We start from the raw sequence: 18,729 nt of genomic DNA on the forward strand, positions 1-18,729 counted from the left end.
AATATCAAATATTTGTGTTGTTTTGTTATAACTATACCCAGATCCAGATTGGATTTTCCTATAATTGATTTGCCCTGAATAGAGAGAGAAACTGGAAAAGGCCTATAATGGATTGTACATACACTCAGTTCTCACTGATAATCCTTGGAAAATAGACAAATGTAGAAAAGTTTTCACCTCGTGCGTGGTTTGGTTTCTGAAATTGTGAAAGAAAGAAAACATATGATCAATGTGCATATATACATATATATATATATATATATCGATTGTTATAACTAGCTACAAAAATGATAATTTTCTCTGGACCAATTTTCTCTGGGCTAATGGTATTTGAATTTCAATACTACTGCATATATATCGCTGCGTCTTCATTTTCTTAATGCATGTGTTCGATTTTAATTCTAATTATTTATTTATTATTATTATTTTGTGTGTAATCCACCAATGCACCGCTCTAGAGTTTCTAAACATTCTTCTTGCCAACACTGGTTGCCTTTTTATCAAGACCATAAGCAATGGCAATGGCAGTGGGTTCATTGATGATACACATCACATTGAGACCAGCAATTACACCAGCATCCTTTGTTGCCTCACTACTATTGGTGTTAATAATGGGTTTGTGAAGAAGACTTGACTGTTTTATTAATACAACTAGTATAAGCACTACTATTGGTGTTCATGTATAGTGGAGAATTCACAAGATTTTCACATTCCATCAACACTGCTACAGCTTTAAGACAGGGAAACTCCCATGGCCATGGCCATTCACCTGAATTGAATTTTCTCTGGGTTGAAACCAGAGAAATTCTCTGGTTTTTAAACTGAATTTTCTCTGGGTTGGTCCAGAGAAATTCTTTGGTTTTAAACTAAATTTTCCTTATTCAAGAATTTCAGTATTATGGAGATCCAGGTAGATTTCGGTAAATGATCACAAATCTCATGGGTAATTCAATCAAGGTAAGTATGCATCAGCTTCTCAAATTTCAGTCCAACAACCCAGAGAAAATTCAGACCAACCAAACTAGAGAAATTCTCTGGACCAACCCAGAGAAAGTCCAGAGAAAATTCAGTTCAGACCAAAGAAAATTCAGTCCAAACCAAAGAATTTCTCTGGACCATGTAAACAAACCCATGGTGGTAACGCTGCAAATTCAAACAGGTGAAGAAATTATGAAAATATTGAGGAATTTTCTCTGGACCAATTTTCTCTGGATCAACTTGAGGGACCTTAGACATTATGAAAATATTGAGTGTCCTTTATGCTGTAAAGTCTTAATACCAGGGACCTGAAAAAAAATTTCCCTATAATAAATAAGAAATTATACATATTATACTATATAATTCGATCATATATCTAATAATTTGTTGTATTTCTATTACATCTACTCAATTTGCTTCGGTTGTTGCTAGATAGGCATTCCACATATGTCTCGGATGGTGTGTTGATTGAACAATTTGGTTGTTAACCAAGTAGCTGCAACAGAAGCAACTTGATTGAAAATCTCCTTGAGACATGAAAAGTAGTAAACTACAACAGCAAGTATGTCAGGAAATGAAATTGGATCTATTCTACAATTTGCACCGTTCCAGAGTTTTGTAGATGAGGGTTTCTGGCATAGATTATCTTCGCTAAAGCTCAACAAGTTAGGAATTGATGAATCCCCTATTCCTATTACTGGTATGCTTCTTTATTTATTTTTTTCATTTCATTTTAATTTTCTGGATTCTTCAATTTTTGTTAGATTATGAGATCAATCATTGCAGCCACATGTATGATATCAATCCATATTATTGAAAAATTCTCAAATCAAAAAAATTAAAAAAACTAATAGAGGAAAGCCCTAACCCTCACCCTAACCCTAACCATGACCCTAAATGCTCCCTTCTTTTGGTGTTGAAAGAAGGTTTTCATTAGATAAAAGACCTTCAGAATGCTTAACTCAACAATTCACAAGTTTGTTCATTTTCAAGCACTAGTTCGTACCGGGAAGAAATAAGGGATGCTAGCTGATGAACAGAATAGGAGAAGAGAGGCGAAGAAACACTCAAAACCCTAATCTAATTAGGAAATTTTCCTAATATTATTTGGGAGACAATTAAATCACATGCTAAATTTTACGTAATTATATCTAACTAAACAATAATAATAACTACCTGTTAAGCATATATGTATTCGATATTATTATTTAGTACTTGGGCGATATGGTACTTGGCTTCACATCGCCCTGTAGGCCAAAGACACGAACCCTACCAATTACATTTTTCGACCAAAAAGTCTTCGGACCCATGGGTTTCACTTCAGGTTTCCAAATCCGATATCGGGCTTCCAACCAATCTATGACTGCACCATCACTAGCTTATGCCTAATAAAGGCAGGGAGGGCTAGAACCATCCCATAGAGAAGGGAAGGAATGCCCGATCGGGATAAAGGGGGGCACTTACGAATGACATTTCGTGAGAAATTGTTGAATCGAAAAGCCTTTGACCTTTCAACTATCAATTTCTTTAATTTCTTCTTTTCTTGGTAGAAATTAAAATAGCTAGATAAGTAATTGAAATACAAAGTCTATGATTTTCTTTCAACTCAAATTACAATTACTAGGGTGCACTTTTTTTCTTTTTTTTTTTCTCTCACCCTCATTTTATATTTTTGAAACAAGATCTTGGGATCAAGAAATTCTGGAGCAAGGAAAATATAATTGTGAAACAAAGTCTTTGGACATTATGCTCTTAAATGAAATTAAATCTTGTTTTGTGAGTTTACAATGCATAAATGACAAAATAGTTACTGTTGACTGATTGTGACCTTTCGATCAGGCCTGTCAGGATCTTGTATTAGTGGAGGTGGATATTAGGCTGGGAGCCAGTCGTGAATTAATCTTAGACCTTCATGGAAAATACGATCCATATAGCTGACCTATATTGGCTCAGTGATTTGGGTTATTTCACTTAGATTTCTGTAATAGCAAGCTTAATTTTTTGTGTGCAATTAATTGACAAGAAAAGAAATACAAATTAATTGTTTTTAATGGGTAATTTAATGTACCCGAATGGTGATATAATCATGTGGCAGGTTTCTATGCACCTTGCTCACATTCCCAAGTATCAAATCATTTAACTCTTCTTGTTGAATCCTTTCCACCTGAACCAAGTGAGCAATCATAAGTAACTACAAGAAGTCGTGGCAACAGGAATAGATGTTCTGTCCCTGGTATTCTTTTCAACTCAAATACGTTGGAGGGTTTCCATGCACTTGACAAACAGAGCTTGCTAAAGGCTGAAGCAAATAAGGTATCTTTCTTATACAGATAGATTTTACTCTTTTGTGCATGTGTTTTGTTTTTGCAAGTATTATTGTGGGGAGTTTGTCAAATTGATTGACAAGTCTTATCAGTTCCACAGCCTTTTAGTAGATTGTAAATGGCCCTGGGCCTTGGCTCCAGTAGCAAAGGGGTGGGTGGGGCTTGCTATATAGCAAATAGACAAAAATCTCATATCACAAGTTTGTTTTTCATTGAATATCAGATTTGGGAGGACATCCATTCTAGAAAAGCTGAGGAGGACAGTGCAGTACTTTCAAGATTCCTTCTTATATCATTTGCAGACCTTAAAAAGTGGAGTTTTCATTATTGGTTCACTTCCCTGCTCTAGTGCTTGATCTTCCTGCAACCTTGGTTGATTTGAGACCGGCTTCTCGGTGGTTAAGCCTGGAAGAGATGTTGTGAATGTTAGTAATTTTGTGAGTATGGTATTTAATTTTTCTTATTATCTTTTACACAAAGGTTATTGTTGTGGCATACAGGCTGAATCGCTGTCGGCAGCTTGTAATGAGTGGTGTAACTCAAGTGCAACGACAGGTAGAATGCCCCCTGTATTTTTACTCAAATCTTATTTATGCTGCATTTTTATTTATTTTTTATATTTATTTATTTATTTATTTATTTATTTATTTATTGGAGTGCCCAACGCATGCGTTTCTGCTGCAGATGTGCCTTTTTTTTTCTGGTCTCTATTGTTTCAAACTCATATGTTAAAATTAAGCATCTGAAGTACTGGGAATCATCCCAACATGATGGTCATAAGGTCTGTCCACATACTTCACATTTTTTGTAAACTTATACTAGCTTTTGCCAATTAAAATGAGCATGACAGTTTGTTTAAAACATGTGGTGAATTGAATCTTGTTAAAGTTAGGTAAAAGTTTTAGATGACTCTACCATAAAGCTACATTGCATGTTATTGGTAGTTCTTATTTGGCTTTTACGACCCATGTCATCTTCCAAGTAACCCTGGTTCTCTTATTTGTTCAAGATGGAATCTCGAAAGGATTCACTTTTTTTACTATCGTGAGAATCGTGGTTTTGCTGATCTGAGCTTGTCCCTTATTGGTGAAGCCTTGATATCAGTTTCACAAGGTAAAGCGATGGAAATTGGGTAACAATTCTCTTCTAATTAAAACTATCTTCTTTTTTAGTTGAATGTGTTTTCTGAATTGGCTTTCCTGAACACATGAACAATATTTCTTTAGGATGGAAAGATAATCAACATATTCCTAATGCCGTGGGATGGGAACTTAATAAAGGGAAGAAGGTGCCCAGGTGTATTAGCCTTGCTAAATCCATTGATCCAACTAGGTATGTTTTGAGGTTGTCTTGTCTCTCCATAGTCCATAGCAGTATTATTCTTTTGCATCCTTAACATTTAAAGATTAAAATGTTTACAGGTTAGCAATATCGGTTGCTGATTTAAATTTAAAACTAATGAGATTGTGTGCTTTGCCGCCTTTGAACATAAACATCTTATCTAGAGATGGCAATTTGAAACCGGCCCGACGGGGACCTAACCCCCCGACCCCGAATGGGACGGTTTTTCCCCGAAAAAATCTCCCCACGGGCCGGGGATGGGATTAAAAAACAAATCCCCGATCATTTTCGGGCCGGGGACTGGGATAGATTCCCCCGACCCCGGCCCCGCCCCGGTCCCGGCCCAAGTAATCCCCGTATATATCCCCGAATATATATTCTGCATATATATATGCTTAGGTTACTTTTAAGACTCATTTCATTTGAACCTCTCCCACTCCCACCTGGCCGGGGACTCTTCGGGGTCGGGGAAACCCGATCCCCGTTAGGGACGGGGGTGGGGGTGGTGACAGGTTCCCCATCGAGGATCGGGGCCAGGGACGGGGAAATTTTCACCGTCGAGGATCGGGGACGGAGAGGGTGATCCCCGGCCCCGCCCCGTCCCGTTGCCATTCCTAATCTTATCTGTAGCTAAGTGTCTTGTCTTAGGGGCAGGTACACTTCGATGCCAGGTTGCTCGCATGCTTATGGTGAGTGAATAAGAATTTAACATTGTTAAATGTGTTTTGGATTGGTTTATGTATTGCAATGCTAGTAATATAAATGCAAGTTACAGTGTACAGGTTCATGATACAAAGTTGAATTGTCAATATGTATTAAAGTTAGGCCATCTCCAACCGTTCACTAAATCCAACATCAAATTCAAATTTGATGAGAAAAAGGTGCTTTTTGTGCTCTAACGGTTGCACCACAGCAATATCAAATTGAGAAAACATCAAATGTTTCACCAAACTGAGAATGGCTTGCCCCTTTCACCAATTCACTGTGCATAGCCGTTGAGTTGGACCCACCAGACGTCCGGCCGGATGTCCCACCGAATGATCCCTTTAAAGCAGAAATTTGTGAAAATTTTACACTGCGGGGTTGACCACCTAGTTGACCACCCAGATGTCCCACCGGATGACCCCTTTGAAGCAACAGAAATGATTGAAATTTGCTCTTACCAGTCAACCGGCCAGACGACCCTCTCTGTTTGATGCATGCTACAGTGAACGGTTGGAGCTGTTGGTATCAGAATGAGAAAATTGGCTTTTTTTTACTCAAATTTGTGCGGCCGTTGGAGATGCTCTTAGGAAGAAAAGAATGAGAGAACACAGTGATGAAAAAGGAGTAGAGTTAATTGTCAATATGTATTAACGTTGTGAAGAAACGAATGAGAGAACGGAGTGATGAAAAAGGAGTAGAGTTTCAATCATGAAACTGTACACCGTAACTTGCATTTATATTACTGGCATTGCAATACACAATGACCAAAATACCCTTATGGACTAAACCAATGTAGAACATCGACTAACAAACATTAATCTCTTGTTCTATTGCCTGGTTTATGAAAATTATTGTGCAACTGCAGGCATGGGGTGTTCGGAAAATTACACTACTTGACTCTGGTAAGGTGGCTATGTCTAATCTACTGAGGCAATCCCTATATACATTGGACCATTGCCTCTATGGTGGTGATTTTAAAGCTTCAGCAGCTATTAAAAGTCTCAAGAGAATCTTTCCGGCTGTGGTAATTAATATTACCCTTTGCGTAGCTACATATGCCTAATTCAACCCAAAAAGTTTGATTTCCTGTTTGTGTTGGTTTTATTTTCAGGAAGCTGAAGGTGTTGTGATGGCTTTTCCAATGCTTGGCCATCCGATGCCTAGCCACGAAGTGAATAGTGTGCTTGAGGATTGCAGATGCCTACATGATTTAATTGATTCTCGTGATACTGTTTTCTTGTTGACTGATACAAGGGAAAGTCAAGGGCTCTCTACTCTTCTTTGTGTTAATGCTAACAAGGTTGTTATCCTCTTGTTTATTTATAAAATTGCATTTTTCTTGTGAACTTTCGATCAGATTTCCTATTCTTGTTGTTATTCATTTGCCTAAAGCGAAAAGGCAAACTTCTTTTTTCAACTCATTTTTTTCTTTTCAACTTTGAGTCAAAAGTTTTTACTTTTTACGTCCGTCTTGACTTAGATGATTCTAAGAATTAAAAACATTTTGAGTCAATTTTGACAAAAAAAGTTGACCGAAGACGAAAATGAACCAAATTTTTTTTATCCAAAAAGCTCCCATAAATTTTGGTTTATTTTTGTCTTTTCTGAACTTTATTCAAAGAAAATTCAGATATATATATATATATATATTAAAGTTTTTAGGACCATCTAGTCAAGATAGATCTAAAAAGTAAAGAAATTTGACATAATTTTAAAAAAAAGCTCACTGGAGACAAATAAGCCTAACTAAAAGAGCCAATTCCAAATAGTTTGCATGGACACTGTTGATTGATTTGTTCTTATATTCACTAATGTACTATATCTCTGGACCACTATAACTGCTGCTTTAGGGTTCGATACCTTCTTGGTTATGCGTCACAGCGCTGGTCCTCTTGGCACTCTTCGTGACTTCAAAGATGATGTATCTGGTGAAATGGGAAACTTCTACCAAATGGATAGAGATGGAGAGCAAAGATTGGGTTGTTACTTTTGCAATGACGTGGTTGGCCCAGTTGATGTAATTTTATAAATAGAAACCATGTGCTGAAAATATATTAATCACTGCCTATTCATTCTATGTGCAGTCAACTACCAACTGCACTTTGGACCATAGGAAGAGAGAAGCTAAAAACCTATAATCTATTGTGGGAGCCGAATATCAGTACATGTAGGGAAATCGAATGCTTCTGAAGATAATCAGAATATATATTATATTTGGCTCCGTCCTGTATGATCCCGAAGCCGAATAGACTAATCGACCATTGAACCAGTTGAAGAAAAAGCTGAGTGGGAATTGGCATATGACAGAAGAGGGCCGAATAAGCAATCACGCGATGGATTAAGAGTGGGCCCGACCCTACACTACAAGAATTTTCACTTTTGGCGACAAAATTTTTAGTCGCCAAAAGTCATATTTTAGTCGCCTATAGTCTTTAGCGACTAAATTTTTTGGTCGGAAAATTAATAGCCAAAGAGTAGTCAGGAAATATAATTGCCGACTAAACCTAATTTAGTCGCCAAATGTATTCATTTGGCGACTAAATATTTAGTCGCCAATAGGTTTGAAAATTAATTAAATAAATACATTTTTGCTGACCAATTTTTTGTCGCCAAAAGCCAATTATTTAGTGGCCGAAAAATTTTTAGCTACTAAACTTTTTAGTCGCCAAAAGCAAATAATAGTGTTTTGGCTACTAAAATTTTAGTTGCCTAAAGTCAATCTTTTTTGGCTACTAAAATTTTAGTCGCCAAATACTATTTCTTTTGGCTACTAAAAATTTAGTCACCTAAATTTCAACATTTTTTGCTACAAAAAATTTAGTCGCCTAAACTACGACATTTTTGGCTACTAAATTTTTAGTCGCCAAAAGTCCTATTTATTCTTCAACTTTTGTTTTTAGCTACAAAATATTTTAGTCGCTAAATGTTTGATTTTCTTTTGGCTACAAAACTTTTAGTAGCCAAAGGTTTGATTTTCTTTTGGCTACAAAACATTTAGTAGCCAAATGGTTGTTTTTCTTTTGCCTACAAAAAATTTAGTAGCCAAATATTTGATTTTCTTTTAGCTACAAAACTTTTAGTAGCCAAATGTTTTTTTTTTTTCCTTTTTATTGGCTACAAAACGTTTAGTCGGCAAAAACATGATATTATGTTTTATTGCTAATATTATAACGTGTCCATAACCTGTCTGTATTCCATTCAACCTGTAATACGTATATAAATAAAATGATACATAAATTATCAATCATTCCACAATCTGCATCCGTATACAAAAAAGAAATTACTTTAACTGTCCAAGTACATACAAACGAACTATTGTCCAAATTAAAATAATAATTCCATACAACATATACAATCATACAAAAAGTAAAGCCCTCCATATACAAAAATTACATTTACTATACCATGTGAAATGACCATTTGGCATGGTACAAATTACCATCATAATCTGTACCACGACAAAAGGTGATGTATGTACCAAGCCTAAAATACATCTATGTACCACGACAAAAAATCAATTTAGTGGACGGCGTCAAAAGGTGATCTATCTACCGTGCCAATAATTATTTGTTCGCTGCCAATAGTTTTCAGTATCAGGAATAGTTAACTGCACAAAAGCTGGAGACGACAAAAGTATTATATTACTTCTATACAAAAGTACAATTTCTTCTCCATACACCAAAATATCTCTGCAAGTCCACGCAACGAAGTCATCTACAAAAAAAAAAAAAAAAACATTAGAATTGGACCCAAAAATGCCCAACTTCATGAATGAATTTGGGAACAAGTGACAAATAAAAAAAAGTGAGAATCAACCTTCCATGATGAATCAATTATCAGTCATTGTACAGTCTTTTGTTATAAGGAACATTGTTAAATGCATGTGGGGAAGTGCTTTTAGGAAATACTCTTCTGATCCTGGGGGACGCTCGTGATCCACCGATAGGCACTTGAAAGGAAGTAAACACTCTGGTCGGGGGTGCCGGAATTAGCACTCCGACGGACAAGTCAGTCTCTCGTTCTAGATTATTTCTATTCTAAGTTAAACACCACAATTATCACATACCTTTCCCAGTCTGTTATTCCTTTATTTATACTCGTTCCCTGGGCCTCGGGGCCAGGTCCATTTTTCGCTCATTATGTTCATATTTACTCGGCTCCATAGCTCAATACCTATTCAGCCCATCTACCCTTTATATTTGGCACCCTGATGGTTCTGGACAGAACTGGGCAATACCTGTCTGTTAAAGTATGCCTCCTTTAAAATTCGGCTCCCATAATTGCCCCCCAAACACCTTTCTAACATCAGTTAGTCGGTGTGTTTGGTTCCTGATTTGGGAAAACAGAAATTCGGCGGTTAATCCTCTTCCCGATGCATGTCAGGACACGTACATGATTTTCGGTCACTGTAACGCCTTCCCGCCTCATTCGTACTTCTCTCGCATTTATTATGTTTGAAGTTTAAGTCCCTTCGAACACATACTTTTTTGAATATTTGAACCTTCTGGACCGCCTATCAGTATTTCTTCTCCGACGTATTTTCTGCAACTCCTCTCCGTCTTCTTCTCGTTCCCTTTGCCTCTCGTAAGTCTTCTTCTCTTTTCTTTGCAATCCTACTTTCCATATTTATTTTTTGCTTTAGAATATCCTTGAGTTCTCTCTAGAATGGCTAAGCATTTGAAAGACCTCCTCTCTGAGGGTCGAATTTCTGGGTTCCAAAAACATTTCTCTATTCCTGATGATGTGCATTTATCTCTAGTAACGGAGAGTTCCCTGGATATGGAGAGGGATGACCCAAATACAATCGTGTTCCCTCTCCTGTCCATTGTAGAGGGTGGCGTTCGCTTTCCCCTACATCCATTTCTTAGGACTGTCCTCCGCCACTGGGATCTGATTCCCTCGCAACTCAATGTGAATTTCTTTCGAATCGTAATGGGAATTGTTTAATTGAACCGGTACCTTAGGATCAACCTGCGCATTCCTGCGATTCGGCATTGCTACGCTTTAGCCAAATCCTACGTACAGAAACAAGGTAGAGTCGCCCATATTCTTCTGAGGTACGAGCCTACCTATACTACGTTCTCGGCTACAGACAACATTCCGATCCCAACCGGCGAACAACACCATACGGCTCTTATCTTCCCCAGGTTCAAGTCCCTGAGATAGATTGGTCTCGAGACTTCCGATTTGGAGCGAGACTTAGAGCCGGAAATTGAGGTGGTCGCCGAATCAACCAGGGAGTTCATTACCAAGGCCGAACAGGTCGACGAAGCTCTGAAATCAGCGTTTGAAATTGCCGGTCTTAACAAGCCTAACTCACCGACCATTTCGGGTCGAGTAGAGTTTTCTTTCAGAGACATTTTTACGGATTTGGGAGACCTGCTCGGCGATTTTTCTGAAGGCATGGCTGGGGAAAATCTCACGCAGATGGCGAGAAAGAGAAATGTTGAGCGAATGGCCGCTTGAAAGAAGGCAGAGGCCGCTCGTTCTGAGCCTCCCCCGGTTGAATCTTTACAATCCGTTACTACGGAAGAAACGGCTCAAATCGTTTTGGATGAGACAGAGAGGGAGGCCGAACAGCAGGTCACGGAAGAACGACTGGTTCGTAAAGAACGGGGCGAAAAACGTAATGCCGAGGGCGACGCAGGCTCGGAGGATAGTCTTGTTGGTAAAAGGCCTCGTTTAGAGGAATCCGATGTGGTTGTTCCTTTTGTTGTTCAACTAAAGATCAAAAACATGCCAATCTCTAATGACGCATCCCTCATAAAGGATCCGACCGTAGCGTTGTGCTTGGCCGCCTCAGTTTCACTGCCGGCTGATAAGGCCACCTTTCAAGAAGAGCCAGATTTGGAGCTTATAACGTTCGCTGCCCAGTCTGCCTTTCTGGTATGTATACGATATTTTCTTTTCTGCTCGTTTGATTTGGTTTGCACACTATATTGCTTAATGTGATGATCCCAATTTGTTTTGCAGACGGCTGGAAGGATAGCTGAACTAGGTTGCCGGCAGCATGATGCCGCCAAAAGAATTGGCCACTTAAAGTCTGAAGCTGAAGATGAAAGGAGCAGGGCCGAGTTCGAGACGATGAGGGCCGCTATGGAAAATACGCGAGCCGAAGCGGAAATGGAAAGGGCTCAGACTGCTGACCAGCTCAGATCCGAAGCCGAGGATAGGGCAAACGCGAGCGAGGAATCGCTCGAGTTAGCCAAGGAGGCGCTTGCCAAGGTAGAGGCTGAGTTAAAGGAGTTGAAGGCGGCCAAGGAAAAAGCCAAATCCGAAGTTTCTACGGCGCTTGAGGCTGGGAAGAGCGCCGCCTTCAAGGAATACGTAGACGAAGGTCCCAAATTCAAAAATCGGGGATTCAAATATGGGTGGCTCAAAGCCCATGCTGCCGTTGGAGCTACATCGGCCGTGCCAATTCCATACGAGCAAGTGGACGTTGAGCCACTTGAGTTTGATCCCGAGGATTGATCCGGGAGACATTCTAGTTTCATTAAGTATATTCAATGTACATTTTTTGGATTTTCATATGTAAAATGTCCGCTGCCAGCGTCTAGTTTATGAATGAAAATTTTATATGCTCTCAAGTTATTTTTCGTATTGTCTGTTATGTGAGCGTATAATTTGGAGAGTCAGTAGTTAGAACAAAATGTCAAGCATGCGTGAGACGGCAGACTTAATGGCCAATTAAAATTAGGGATCTAATTTAGTCATAAACAAAATGAATTCAAGACTAGTGCTCAGATAAATCGATTCGTGGAACGGCTGGGGCACTCGAGTCGTATAGATTGATGAATCTGCCCTTGCCCCAGATGGTTCATGAACCGAGAACGCCGAATAAAACGTAATAAATTTTGCACACAAGAATCGAGTTGTGGAATGGTTGGGGCACTCGAGCCGTATAGATTGATGAATCTGCCCTTGCCCCAGATGGTTCATGAACCAAGAACGCTGAATAAAACGTAATAAATTTTGCACGCAAGAATCGATTCGTGGAATGGCTGGGGCACTCAAGGCGTATTGATTGATGAATCTGCCCTAGCCCCAGCTGGTTCACGAACGTAGAACGCCGAATAAAACGTAATAAATTTTGCACGCAAGAATCGATTCATGGAACGGCTGGGGCACTCGAGCCGTATAGATTGATGAATCTGCCCTTGCCCCAGCTGGTTCACGAACGTAGAACGCCGAATAAAACGTAATAAATTTTGCACGCAAGAATTGATTCGTGGAACGGCTGGGGCACTCGAGCCGTATAGATTAATGAATCTGCCCTTGCCCCAGCTAGTTCACGAATGTAGAACGCCGAATAAAACGCAATAAATTTTGCACGCAAGAATCGATTCGTGGAACGGCTATGGCATTCGAGCCGTATAGATTGATAAACTGCACTTGCCCCAGCTGGTTCACGAACGTAGAACGCCGAATAAAATGTAATAAATTTTGCACGTAAGAATCGATTCGTGGAACGGCTTGTGCACTCGAGCCGTATAGACTGATGAATCTGCCCCTGCCCCAGATGGTTCATGAACCGAGAACACTGTATATCAGCGGTTGGTGGGGCGATTGGGGCGATTGGGACTAGTACAGGACGGTACAGGATGGGCTATTGACACTTCATTATTAACGAGGTAGCCTAGGAGATGCTGCCCTTGTAGGGAATAAATGGGCATGTACTTCGTGAACGAGGGTCCTATTTACGTGCTAAATAAGCATCTCAGTCCGGCTCTTTGAGAAAGGCGAAACAAGTGCGAATGTCAAATAAGCTTTTCTTCAACAGCAGAGGTCAAGTGAAGACGCTAGCTGAGCTGGGAGGTGCCATGAATCGAGGCAGTGAACCGTCACGCACGGGCGATAGGACGTCGAGGGGTCGGGAGAGACACCAATCTCCTCGACGTCGAAGTAGATCGCCTAGGAGGGATAGTCAGCCACAGCATAAGTCTCTTCAATCTCATCTTGGAAGGGAATCCGACACAACTCCTCGCCCATTGAGTTTTGCAGTCTTCGTGGGTAACAGACAGATGACGGAGGCGGATTCTATCATTCGAGACCCAAATGTGGCAGTCGAGTTTGCTCGATAGATTTTTTCGCCCGAAGTTCAGCAGTCGATGGTAGGCCGTCCGGCCTTCGAAGGGTTTCGTGAAGGTGTTCACGGGGTAGTGAGGGGACTTTACACGGCTTATGAGATCGGTATGCGTCTCCGCGCCACTCGTCGGGACATAGAACAAAGAGACGAATGTATTCGAAAGTTAGAAGCTCGCGCCGAAAAGGCCGAGCGCGAGCTGAGGAGAAATAAGCCTGCGTCACCCCAATCAGCCGTCCCCCCCAACCCGATTGTCGCAAAGAAGGTTACTCAAAGGCTGATTAGTGATGCGATCGCCGATCGTAATATGGCAAGCATGTTTGCGATCGAGACTGTGAGAAACGTGGCCTATGAAAAGGGCTTTCATGACGGTCGACTGGTCGGAATTCAGAAGACCAAAGAGAAGCTCGTCGAAGAAGTTTGCCGATGTGAGAATCGTGGCTTTAAGCACGGTTGGATCAGGGCATCTCAAGCCACGGAAGCTCTCCGAGCGTCGGGAATTGATTCGACGTTGCCACTCTACCAACGTAATCATTTTCCGTTTTCTGTTTTTGAAGTCGAGAAGAGTGAGAATGAGGACGACGCCGTATAAAAATACTATGTAATTGTGTAATTGTTGCCTGATTGAATAAAACGTCCTATTTTAAATGTTTCATTGTAATCTACATTCGGCACACACGCGTTTGCATATGTTTTTATTGTATAAACATTGTCTGGCTCAAGTAGTCATTTAATTCCGAACGGTTACATGCCGGCTTGTCATGATCGCTCCGCCGATTAGGCTTTGAATTCAGAGACTTGTATCGGTCGGCGTGATGCGTCGATGAGGCTCCGAATTCGGAGGCTTAATTGGCCCAAACGTGCTGTGCTCCAGGGGCTTCGAATCCGGAAACTGTCATCCCATCTTTAATTGCCATAATTAGTCCATTTTAACTCAAAAAAGTCAAAAATTAATACATGGAACAGCTACGGCCAACATCTATCGGCATCCGTCTTTTGGAGTTCAGTATTAATGACATTGCTTCGGGGTCACCACAAGGATTAAAAATAGATTGCCTCGGACTTCTTGCCCTAGTAATTTCACTTACTGTGTTCAGACTTGCTTTAAAACAACTTTGTTGCATGGGGCAGACAAATGTGAATGTCAAATGGAATTTTCTTCAACAGCAAAAGAGGGGCTCAAACCTTGGCTGAGCTTGACACTGCAATGAATCGCAACAAGGAACCCACCCGTGAGAGGGGTGGGGCATTCAAAGAACGGGAAGAACGTCGACCTCCAAGTCGTCGATGCAGATCACCCCGAAGGAAGGAAGAGGCTGACGTAGCGCTACAACCATTGAATTTTACTATTTTCGTGGGGAATTCCTTTCTTGTCCTGGATCTTGGCCTTGACATTGTCTATGGTGTCAAGGCTCTCGACCTTGAGGATGATTGCCGCGCCGGTGTGAACATTGTGGGTTCAAACGCGGTCAGATCGAAGAATTTCGAGCTACGGACGCTCTCTGGGCAGCGGGCGTCGATCCGGCGCTGCCGCTGTACCTTCACGACCACTTCTCCTCTTTCGCCTTTGACATTTGAGAAAGGTGAGGATGAAGGTTACACTGTATGAAAGTAGACTTTGTAATGCTCGAACGCGAATTGCATTTTTGTAATTATTGTTCAATCGAATAAAATGTTTTGTTTAAAAAGTTTGTATTTCATTATGAATTTTTGTTAAGCATCTTATTTCGAGTGTTGGCAGGTTTTGTTTCGTTTATACCGTTGTGCCGGCTCGAGTTACATTTCCCTGCTCTGATGTGCACTGAGGGCGCCCCGAATTCGGAATGTTATTCGGCTTTTGGAAGCGTTATTGGGCCAACGGCGTTATGCGTCGAGGGCACTCCGAATTCGGAGACTTTATTGGCCCAACGGCGTGACGCGCCGAGGGGGCCCGAATCCGGAGGCTTTATCGGCCCAACGGCGTCATGCGCCGAGGGGGCTTCGAATCCGGAGGCTTTACTTGGCCAATCGTGATATCCACGAAGGGCGCTCCGAATCCGGAGGCTTTATTGGTCCAACGGCAAGACGCGCCGAGGGGGCTCCGAATCCGAAGGCTTTACCAGCCCAACGACGTCATGCGCCGAGGGGGCTCCAAATCCGGAGGCTTTATCGTCCCAACGGCATCATGCGCCGAGGGGGCTCCGAATCCGAAGGCTTTACTTGGCCAATCGTGATATCCACGAAGGGCGCTCCAAATTTGGAGGCTTTATTGGCCCAACGGCGTGGCGCGCCGAGGGGGCTCCGAATCCGGAGGCTTTGTCGGCCCAACGGCGTGACGCGCCGAGGGGGCTTCGAATCCGGAGGCTTTACTTGGCCAATCATGATATCCACGAAGGGTGCTCCGAATCCGGAGGCTTTATCGACCCAACGGCGTCATGCGCCGAGGGGGCTCCGAATCCGGAGGCTTTACTTGGCCAATCATGATATCTATGAAGGGCGCTCCAAATTCAGAGGCTTTACTTGGCCAATCGTGATATCCACGAAGTGCGCTCCGAATCCGGAGGCTTTATCGGCACAACGGCGTGACGCGCCGAGAGGGCTCCGAATCCAGAGGCTTTACTTGGCCAATCGTGATATCCACGAAAGGCGTTCCAAATCCGGAGGCTTTATCGGCCCAACGGCGTCATGCGCCGAGGGGGCTCCGAATCCGGAGGCTTTACTTGGCCAATCGTGATATCCACGAAGGGCGCTCCAAATCCGGAGGCTTTATTGGCCCAACGGTGTGACGCGTTGAGGGGACTCCGAATTCGGAGGCTTAATTTGGCCAATCGTGATATCCATGAAGGGCGCTCCGAATCCAGAGGCTTTATCGGCACAACGGCGTGACGCGCCGAGGGGGCTCCGAATTCGGAGGCTTTACTTGGCCAATCATGATATCCATGAAGGGCATTCCAAATCTGGAGGCTTTATCGGCCCAACGGCATCATGCACCGAGGGGGCTCCGAATCCGGAGGCTTTACTTGGCCAATCATGATATCCACGAAGGGCGCTCCGAATCCGGAGGCTTTACTTGGCCAATCCTGATATCCACGATGGGCGCTCTGAATCTGGAGGCTTTATTGGCCCAACGGCGTGACGCGCCGAGGCTGCTCCGAATCCGGAGGTTTTATCGGCCCAACGGCGTGACGGGCTGAGGGGGCTTCGAATCCGGAGGCTTTACTTGGCCAATCGTGATATCCACGAAGGGCGCTCCGAATTCGGAGGCTTTATCAGCCCAATGGCGTCATGCGCGGAGGGGGCTCTGAATCCGGAGCCTTTACTTGGCTAATCGTGATATCCATGAAGGGCACTCCGAATCCGGAGGCTTTATTGGCCAATCGTGATATCCACGAAGGGCGCTCCGAATCCGGAGGCTTTATTGGCCCAACGGCGTGACGCGCCGAGGGGGCTCCGAATCCAGAGGCTTTATCGGCCCAACGGCATCATGTTCCGAGGGAGCTCCTAATCCGGAGGCTCTACTTGGCCAATCATGACATCCACGAAGGGCGCTCCGAATCCGGAGGCTTTATCGGCCCAACGGTGTCATGCGCCGAGGGGGCTTTTTGGTTAGAATGCCCTTTTTAATTAGATTTTGCAGAGGATGGGATTATATCTTCCTAACAAGAATCCTTGCATTTACAAAGGAGGAATATGTACACGGAGAATCATTTTAGAACTGAGTTCCTTCCCCACAAGTCGGGTTTAATGACAATTCTCGAGGTCCAGGGCCGTAACGTGTTTCTGAGCCGATATGGAATCCTTCCGATGATGACCGTGTTAGTCGAGGATGTTTCGATTCGGTATTTCGGGAGGAGGACAGAATGCTGGTGCGTAGTGCCAGGAACCACGGATTTGCTCAATACCGTGTTGGGTAAGAAAGCGCAGTAGCTGATGGTAGGTGCTAGGCACGGCTTGGATAGCATGCAACCAAGTTCTCCCCATTATGATATTATACGGCGATGGGAGCTTGATGACCAAGAATACTACATCCATCGTTCGAGAGCCAGCTCGAACGAGTAGTGTGATCTTCCCCAATGGATACTCTGGATTCGCGTTGAAGCCAAACAATGGATGGGGAGCCGGAGACAGGTCTGATTGATTGAAATCGAGTTCGAGGAAGGTTTCGTAATACATAACCTCCGAAGTGCTTCCTTGGTCTATGAAGACGCGTTCAACGACGAATCGATTTACGTGTAGCTCAATGACCAATGGATCATTATGGGGGAGTGTTATGCTGATAAGATCAGAATCGTTGAAGATAATACTTGGAGCTTCGTGGGGCTTCTTCGATGGTGTGCGTTGCTTCTAGGGGGCTTGAATTGCGTGTACAGCAAGTGGCATTGGAAGGTTGTATATCATATGAATGATGCCGAGCGGAGGCGAATCCTGCCGAAGGGCAACAGTTTTGATTGCATTCTTTCGTACGTGTTGCTGAGCCCGACCATCTTGCATCAATTCCTCAAGGTGGTCTTTCAGAGCATGACAGCTGTCCGTATCATAACCGTGATCTTTGTGATATTCACACCGTCTGTCCCGTCTTCTCGTGTCAGGAGGTCCCACCATTTTGGATGGCCATTTAAAAAATGGGAGATGTTGGATTTGGGACATAACCGAGATGATTGAATCTGGCAGCTCCGTATATTTCTTGTCGGCGCGCTTTGTGCGCCTATTATCAACTTGCAGTTGCTCATTTGTTCGGTGTGGGCACTAATCGCTTGGTCGGCGAGAATCTCGTTTCTTATCTCGTTTAGTCCGCTGGCGTGGTTCATGGCTCTGAGGAGGTACGAAACGTATTGGCTGGGCAATCTCAGGGGGGGACGTTTTGGTGGTACTGTGTCCGGCTTTAACCCGCAAAGCGTCATCTTCTACTTTGCAGTATTCTTCTACTTTTTTCATCAACCCCCAGACTGTTTTGGGGGGTCTTCTGGTCAAGGAACTGTGAAAGGCACTATTTGGGTGTAGTCCCATTTTGAAAGTGGTGATGGCCATGGAGTCATTGCAAGCATCATCTACAAGATTAAAGCATTCCCAATATCGTGCCGAATATGCTCTTAGCATCTCTCCTGGTAGGAATTGCATTGCCCAGAGAGAGTCGGCTTGTTTCGGCTAGACCTCATTTGTGATGAATCTGGCCCCTAAAGACTTCTGTAATTGGTGGAAGGTTTTGATCGAAGCCGGCTCCAGTTTTTAATACCACTTGACAACCAGTGGTCCCAAACTGCTGGGGAATATTCGGCATATAAGGGCTTCGTCATCTGCATGCAATGTCATGACTTGCTT

General features: G+C 42.7%; 1 protein-coding gene across 2 annotated transcripts; it reads left to right on the forward strand.

Moving 5' to 3' along the window:
• Nucleotides 1-1,346: 1,346 nt before the first annotated feature.
• Nucleotides 1,347-6,694, forward strand: LOC114261955 (ubiquitin-like modifier-activating enzyme atg7). 2 transcript variants are annotated; one of them, XM_082887712.1, is made up of 10 exons: nt 1,347-1,678; nt 3,074-3,291; nt 3,526-3,727; nt 3,803-3,857; nt 4,312-4,415; nt 4,529-4,634; nt 4,724-4,796; nt 5,261-5,332; nt 6,214-6,372; nt 6,460-6,694. In XM_082887712.1, exons 7-10 carry the CDS (start codon nt 4,761-4,763, stop codon nt 6,691-6,693), a joined length of 501 nt encoding a protein of 166 aa, XP_082743838.1. In that variant the 5' UTR covers nt 1,347-1,678; nt 3,074-3,291; nt 3,526-3,727; nt 3,803-3,857; nt 4,312-4,415; nt 4,529-4,634; nt 4,724-4,760; the 3' UTR covers nt 6,694. The 2 variants fall into 2 exon arrangements, with proteins under 2 accessions (XP_082743838.1, XP_082743839.1); XM_082887713.1 differs by having other exon boundaries at nt 3,192-3,291; nt 4,529-4,796.
• The last annotated feature ends 12,035 nt before the right edge of the window (nt 6,695-18,729 follow it).

The sequence above is a fragment of the Camellia sinensis genome, chromosome 9 (assembly GCF_055761805.1).
Source record: "Camellia sinensis isolate YWXY chromosome 9, ASM5576180v1, whole genome shotgun sequence".
NCBI classification, from domain to species: domain Eukaryota; kingdom Viridiplantae; phylum Streptophyta; class Magnoliopsida; order Ericales; family Theaceae; genus Camellia; species Camellia sinensis.

What these genes read in the sequence shown, in the direction of transcription:
- LOC114261955 (XM_082887712.1), top strand. Translation starts at nt 4,761, where the DNA reads ATGAGATTGTGTGCTTTGCCGCCTTTGAACATAAAC. An exon ending in TGCCGCCTTTGAACATAAAC is followed by an intron (nt 4,797 to 5,260) that starts ATCTTATCTAGA and finishes TTGCCATTCCTA; the next exon opens with ATCTTATCTGTAGCTAAGTG. An exon ending in AGAGAATCTTTCCGGCTGTG is followed by an intron (nt 6,373 to 6,459) that starts GTAATTAATATT and finishes TTTTATTTTCAG; the next exon opens with GAAGCTGAAGGTGTTGTGAT.